Source organism: Haliotis rubra, unplaced genomic scaffold (genome assembly GCF_003918875.1).
Source record: "Haliotis rubra isolate DU_JTF1 unplaced genomic scaffold, ASM391887v1 Scf857, whole genome shotgun sequence".
Lineage (NCBI taxonomy): Eukaryota > Metazoa > Mollusca > Gastropoda > Lepetellida > Haliotidae > Haliotis > Haliotis rubra.
In genome coordinates, this window is record NW_025767587.1 from 205,997 (window position 1) to 213,129 (window position 7,133).

At 42.3% G+C, this 7,133-nt stretch overlaps 1 protein-coding gene across 1 annotated transcript; it reads right to left on the reverse strand.

Moving 5' to 3' along the window:
- Window positions 1-2,062: 2,062 nt before the first annotated feature.
- Window positions 2,063-6,305, reverse strand: LOC124262818. Its single transcript, XM_046697385.1, has 4 exons — window positions 6,186-6,305; window positions 3,867-3,944; window positions 3,104-3,205; window positions 2,063-2,256 (listed from the first exon to the last, which is right to left on the reverse strand). The coding sequence occupies exons 1-4, from the start codon at window positions 6,225-6,227 to the stop codon at window positions 2,113-2,115; spliced, it is 366 nt and encodes a 121-aa protein (XP_046553341.1). The 5' UTR covers window positions 6,228-6,305; the 3' UTR covers window positions 2,063-2,112.
- Window positions 6,306-7,133: the final 828 nt, after the last annotated feature.

Sequence of the window (7,133 nt, forward strand, 5' to 3'; positions counted from 1 at the left end):
CAAGTTATTTTCGTTGATTTCATGTTTGTTTGTTTGTTAAACGCTGCACTCCCACGTATGCTGTAAATAATCGAGTCTGGACCAGACAATCAAGTGACTGATATCATGAGCATCGGTCAACGATGACATCATCCGGGTCAGCAAACCTGACGACCCGATCCGTCAGTATCCTTTCACGACACTAGGCCGCTGAAGAAATCCAACCCGGACTTTCCGGTTTGTTGATTTCATGAGTTAGTTTCATGCTAGTTTCATGGGTCTTCAGCGACCAAGAGCAAATTACGGGATCGTGAAAAAAAGACTTGGAGCTCAATTGTAGCATATGATTTTAACCGAAATGCAAAGATGCTCATGATGTCAATCACTTGATTGTCTAGTCGAGATCTAGCAATTGTAACTGGAGTATGAAGATTTGTTAAACAACAAAACAAAAACAAGGCTGAAGTGAAGTTTACATACCTAGACACAGCGCGTTAAACGAACATTGGGAGAGAATCGAAATAGGACCATAACAGAAAGTATTTTAAAAGTAAACGTACACATGTAACCATCAATCTCTCTTGTCAGGGAGGCACTGGTTGTCCGTGGCGAGAATTTGATGTGCAGAGTTACCTCCCTTGGCATGCGCAAGACCAATGAATCCCGGTTTGCCCTTATTATGTTTGTACTGACTGACTGAGTTTGGTTTTACGCCGCTTTTAGCAATATTCCAGCAACATCACGGCGGGGGACACCAGAAATGGGCTTCACACAATGTACCCATGTTGGGATTCGAACCCTGGTCTTCGGCGTGACGAGCCAACGCTTTAACCACTAGGCTACCCCACCGCCCCTTTTATGTTTGTAACTTTTGGCACCTACCTGTACTCGTGTGTCCCACAAAAGTGGGAGAAGGCCCAGACTAGCATCACGTTGGTGTTTCCTCTCACAATAAACAGGCACGGCATTATGTAACCGATACTGTTCAAACTCACTCACGCACGCACTCTCACTCTCACTCACTCACTCACCACTGCCTGGGAGTTTCCGTCGTGAATATCCCCATCTTGTAAAGTATTTTACTGTCAGCTCCTGATGGTGAAGTCAATCATTTTCAGTTGCTAAGGCACATATTTCATCTAAGTTGAAACGTCCCGCTTACTTGCTTACAACCAAACTAATCAATCAATATGTCCCATAAAAAAATTCAAAATACCAGAAATGGATGACATTTATTCGCCCTAATTTATTATCAATGAGCTTTGTTCCTGGTGCATCTCACAGCAGGCTCTGACTTTGATGCAGATGCAGTTTGATAAATTGTTTGGATGCAGAGTGAATCCTGTTTCCTGCCGCAGTCAGTGTCTCAATTGTTCCATCTACAGTGAAACCTGACTAAACCGGATCTCTGTCAATACCCGACCGCATTTAATATATACTAATAAGACGTTATTGTACACATGCTTTCAGTCTCGTCTGTCCATTTCAATACCAAAGGATGTAGTTTTGTATCTATTCCGAACTGCTCTTCAAAACGGACTTATGTTGCGGTCCCATGAATGTCCGGTTTAAACAGATTCTGCTGTACATGTCCCCGGGATACAATGACACGTTATTGGTCAAGACGATGATACGTATCGTAAAGGGCAATACAGCTGTGACCATTATAAGAATTGACTACTGAAAATCAGTAAGACAACGAAAAAGGAAAGTTCAGGGGTGGAAATAACTATAAAATTGATAGTGTACTCCGGTACAGTGGCAAATGTAAAGTCACTTGCCCTGATAATTTTTCCACTATACCGACCGTTTTCTTCTTGATTTTTTAAATAAACAACATAATTAACATTGGAGAGTCAACTGGACACCGGTACAGTGTGATATTCAAATTTGCTTGCCCGACAGAAAAAACACTGGACTCGGACATCGGGCAATGGGTTATTTCCACCCCTGAAGTTGTGCCCTGCCTTTAGCACCCGCCAGTGTTCATACAAGTTGCATGATAAAGTAATTTTCGACTGACACCCTTTAAATGCAATGCCCACGTCGAGTCGCACAGTTAAAAGACACCAAAGACTATTAATTTTGTACTGAAAAGCCATTGTTTAATTATTAATGCACTAAGGTAAAGATTCACGATGAACTGTACTGTATCTTGAAAACATCATGGTTAAAACATTCAGCTACCGCTCTGATGTCGTGGTAGTCACTGCGGAGGTCGGTTAAACTCGCCACAGTCTCGCCCAGCTCAGCCTGTATCTGACCATACAGAACGTTCTGAAAGAAGGAGTGAGTGAGTTTAGTTTTACGCCGTTTTTAGCAATATTCCAGCAATATCACGGCGGGGCTTCACGCATTGTACCCATGTGGGGAATCGAACCCTGGTCTTCGCCGTAAAGAGCGAACGCTTTAACCACTAGACTACCCCTCGTTCTGAGAGAACAACGCAGAACGTTAGCAGAGAAATTGTACCAAGTAATAACCAAGAGGATATTCGGTTAGCTTCACAGTGTTTGAATTGTAAACTACCGCTAAAAACACAGAACGCTTTTGTTTGATGTTGGTTGAATGTCGAAAAGAAGACATTTTAGTCAGGTTTGGTGTAGTTAAGAATAGTGTCATGGGCAATATGACAATGACAACCCGACTGGCGTGCACGTGACGTCTCAAGGAACACGGGGATAACGGTTTCACAGTGCATTATGAGAGAGTGACTGTGGTCCTCTGCCGCTTTCAGCAACAGCAGCAATACCACAGCTGGGGGCACAGACAAGGGATTCCAACATTGTACCCCTGTGGGGAACCGAACCCGGGGCTTCGGCGTGACGAGCGAACGCTTTTACCACCGCCCCACATTGCACTGTAATAAGGTGGGTTGAGGCGATATGGTCAGCTGAGTTGACCATTACGAGCCACCTTGGGCTCCAATATTTGTTTGATGAAAACGGACAATTGCGTCAAATGACACGACTTCCCATCCGCAAATCCACTAATGCAACCAAAACCTCACTCAATCGTTCCCCAACTCACTCACTCAACCACCCAACCAATCATCAGCTCACTCACTCAGCCGCTCGTTCATCGGTCACTCACTCACTCACTTACTCACTCAAAGACAGTTTACCTCCAATCCCTCCCTACTTCCTCTGTTCTTCATCTTCTCCGTCAGGTCTTCATCAGTTTCAACGATGAAACAGGCTGTGGCGTTCCTCACCAGTACGAGGTCCTAGGTCAAATTCAGAATATCTCATAATATCTCGCATTATATCTCACAATATCTCAATACTGTGTCTTATACATACATGCACCTCTGGCGCTTAATTAAACATTTGAAGCCAAGGGTACACTCAAGCAACGTAGCATTATATTTTAAAAACCGATACTGCAAAGTGCTCTTTATCTTTTGTTGTTGTAAGGAAATTCCTCTTAGAATCAATATGGAATCAAATCTATTCGGTAGTTACATCTACAGTAATAACTAAGGGATTTGTTGCCATTTTAATTTTGGAATCAAATTCTACCAAATCGGTTGATTAACGACCTGACCAATCTATATGAAACAACAACGTCATAATTACTGATAATCATGCTACACCTCAGATCATTCTAGACAAATTGTGAAATTCGTTATCATATTGACACAAATATTATACGGATTGAACATTCGAGACACAATACACAAAATAAAATAGATAACATTCATTTCATCCGATCCAGTTCCTGCAAAATTGGGTTCCTGTTTTACATTCACCCCTGCCAGCTTTAAAGAGAACCACCGATAGGGCGGTAGCATTCGTAATACCATGAAAGTATGACGTATGTCAAAATTATGTCTGTGGGGAACGAGTTTCTTTACAGTATTTATGGAAATGTTCACTGATACTCACCGCTGAACGATGATATTCGAAAGTGTACCCGCTGATTTTACCGGTTCCAAAGTCGAAGACTCCTAACCCAAACTGGGCCTGAAATACACATAGAAAACAGACTGAGTGAGTTAAACGCTTTTGTACCTATATTTCAGTTGTATTCGCACTTAAAATGTGTATGAATGCAGACTTGATCTCGTCACGATATGGCTGGAATGATACCGATGTGACGTAAAACCCAACTCAACTCAACTGTATCGACACAGGCTAGGTTAATAATGAAAGTTATACCACTAGGGTATGTTATGTCCATTGTTCCGGCAGGTTGATTTTCTGTGTATCAACCTTCTATCTACACGTGCAGAGGTTGATATGTGGATAACAACCTTGGCGGTGCAGGAAACACACGTGCAACAAGCAATGTACGAGTCCATTCGGCGCCCTCGTGGTATAAGTAGGTTAGCACCCCCCCTCTGCTGGTGATATGGATTCAACGCTCTCGCCTGACGGCTCGAGCGTTGAAATCCATATCACCCTTGAGGAGGGTGCTAACGTATACGCAAACCAGAGTGATCTCCGATCGCGACAAGCGAGCGAGTGAGGATTACGCCGCCTTTTCAGCACTGTTCCAGAACATCACGGCGGGGGATACCAGAAATAGGATTTACATATTCTACCCAAGTGGGGAATCGAACCCGGAAGACGGTTGATCGATTACCCACTACCGCTAGGCTACCTGACCGCCCGGGATTGGTGCGACCTACCAAGGATATAGTAAAACAAGAGTGAGTGAGTGAGTTTAGTTTTACACCGCACTCAGCAATATCCCAGCTATGTGGCGGCGGTCTGTAAATAATCGAGTCTGGACAAGACAATCCAGTGATCAACAGCATGAGCATCGATCTGCGCAATTGGGAACCGATGGCATGTGTCAATCAAGTCAGCGAAACTGACCACCCGATCCCGTTAGTCGCTTCTTACGACAAGCATAGTCGCCTTTTATGGCAAGCACATGGGTTGCTGAAGACCTATTCTACCCCGGATCTTCACGGGTCCGGTATCTCATCTTGGTCTAGACGCTGTATATTTGTGATCTTTTTGCACGGAAACCTGCGTCTCCTTAGGGACCAGTTCAAAGGTTCAAAATTGGACAAAAGAGAGACAAGGAGTGAGTCAATATGGTTTTACGCCGCTTTTAGCAATATTCCAGCAATATCACGGCGGGGGCAGAAATGGGCTTCACACATTGTGTTCATGTGGTGAATCAAACCCGGGTCTTTGGAGTAACGAACAAACGCTTTAAACACCTGGCAATCTCACTGCCCCGAAGGCTAAAGGAAACACAAAACAAAAGCTAAAGAAAACCTCTGAAAATGCTTAATTCTTTGGAATGCTAAACACATGAAAAATGACAGACATGTTTTAGTACCGTGCCATATGTTTAAATTTAACAGAAACATTATTCTGGAATGTTCAGATAAGACGCGACAAATGAGTGTTGAAAAGTTCAGGGTTTTGGATGTTAACATTTCATGAGTGTTTCAACGGCTGAGAGAAATCTAATTTCAACTCGCCTTCATAGCGATAGGATTAGTGACATAGGTGGGCGTTTTTCGTATTACAGATACATTACAAAACACTGAAAAATAAGTTTAGTTGACTTTGTCAGATGGAAACCTTGCAGGGTCATTAATCCCTCTCCCTCCCCTTATCATACCCCGCCCCTATCGCCTCCCCCACCCCTTTTCTCAATTGACATTTGTGGATAAGTATAGTCTCCGACAGGAGCATCGTAATAAATACAACCGATAATGAAACAATATAATAAATTGAACATTTATAAAGTGCCTGTATGCATGCTCGAATAGCTAAGACATTATTACCCCGGTTAACCCAAGCAGCCTGTGCGATGCTAGAAGGTTAACAGTCACATGACTTATCCCACCGGGTACCCATTCACTGCAGGGACAATAGAGGCAATTTTGAACTTGCCTACCGCATATGTTAATTGCGCTTCGTTGTGGAGCAGGACAGAAGTCCTAGAAACTCTCAGGAGTCAAGCTGCAAAACGCGGTCAGCCATTCAAGAACTCCCCCGTGACCAGCGTTAACTTCAACTGATTTGTGGCATGGGTTCTATGAAGAAGCCCACACACCACCACAAACCTCCACAACCACCGGTTTGTATATTACGTTCATATTCATCAAATAATATGGTACCTATGATTTATGAAAATCAGATAAAGTGTTTCATTAACTCAAAGAACGCCGGTAGATTTCAAGACATATGTAAAAAATGTAACATTTTTATGACTATAATGAGAAATAATTAACTCACATATGCCACAATGGACAGGGTGAATAATATCAACAGCCACATGCTTGTCTCACTTCATAGCAAAAACAAGATAATCTCACAATACACAACAGCTGGTCAGACGCTATCTTTAGTCCAGGGTGTATCTGCTTTAGATTACAGGTTCATATTCACACAGAAAGTAGTTAAAATATTATTTGGAAAATATATACTCATGCCGATAATGGTTGTCACCCCCTTCAAATTTTTTTATTGGAGAAGGGGGGTAGGGGGGAGGGGGGGAACAACCATTATTGGCACGAGTATAGTATTTAAGAACAGGTTATTTGGTGTAAAAGAACATGCCACGTTTAGTTATTCGCAAACACCTGTTAAGATAGACTAACGCTTAGTCTCTGAAGATTTTAATAGCAACTTTAAGACAATTTTAATAGAAACAAACTCCTCTTGAACTGAGAAAGAAACACATGTGAGCATGGTTAGAGGGTTAGTTGAGACGCAAATTTATAGTGCGTTTGGCTCAAAAGCGGACCGATGAATTGCAATTTAATTCGAAGACTAGTAAACATATAATAATCAATGAAACGCTGATCATAATCAAAACATCAGACCAACTCTGTGATATGTTTGCAGAATTTATGTCCTAAAATTAAAAATGTTGTTTAACAAACAGTCATTAAAATATTGACACGGTTCACTATTTGTTACGAGAGAGGAGTGCAGAGAAAGGGACAGCCAGGTGTTAGAGAAGCACGTGCACAAGTGCAGACAAAGTTATTGATTCATTAACCTGTGCTGTGCCGTCTCCATCCTTTCTCGCACACCTGGCTGTCCCTTTCTCTGCACTCCTCCCTCGTAACAAATAGTGAACTCAGTCAAGATTTTAATGATAGTTTGTTAAACAACTTTTTTATTTTTAGGACATAAATTCTGCAAAAACCTCACAGAGTTGGTCTGAAGTTTTGATTA

Bases quoted from the DNA above. Each gene is read 5' to 3' on its own strand.
- LOC124262818 (XM_046697385.1), bottom strand. From the start codon at position 6,227: ATGTGGCTGTTGATATTATTCACCCTGTCCATTGTGGCATAT. The intron at 3,945-6,185 runs GTGAGTTAATTA...TGTGTATTTCAG, and splicing joins CCCTGTCCATTGTGGCATAT to GCCCAGTTTGGGTTAGGAGT. The intron at 2,257-3,103 runs GTAAACTGTCTT...TCCTTCTTTCAG, and splicing joins GAAGTAGGGAGGGATTGGAG to AACGTTCTGTATGGTCAGAT.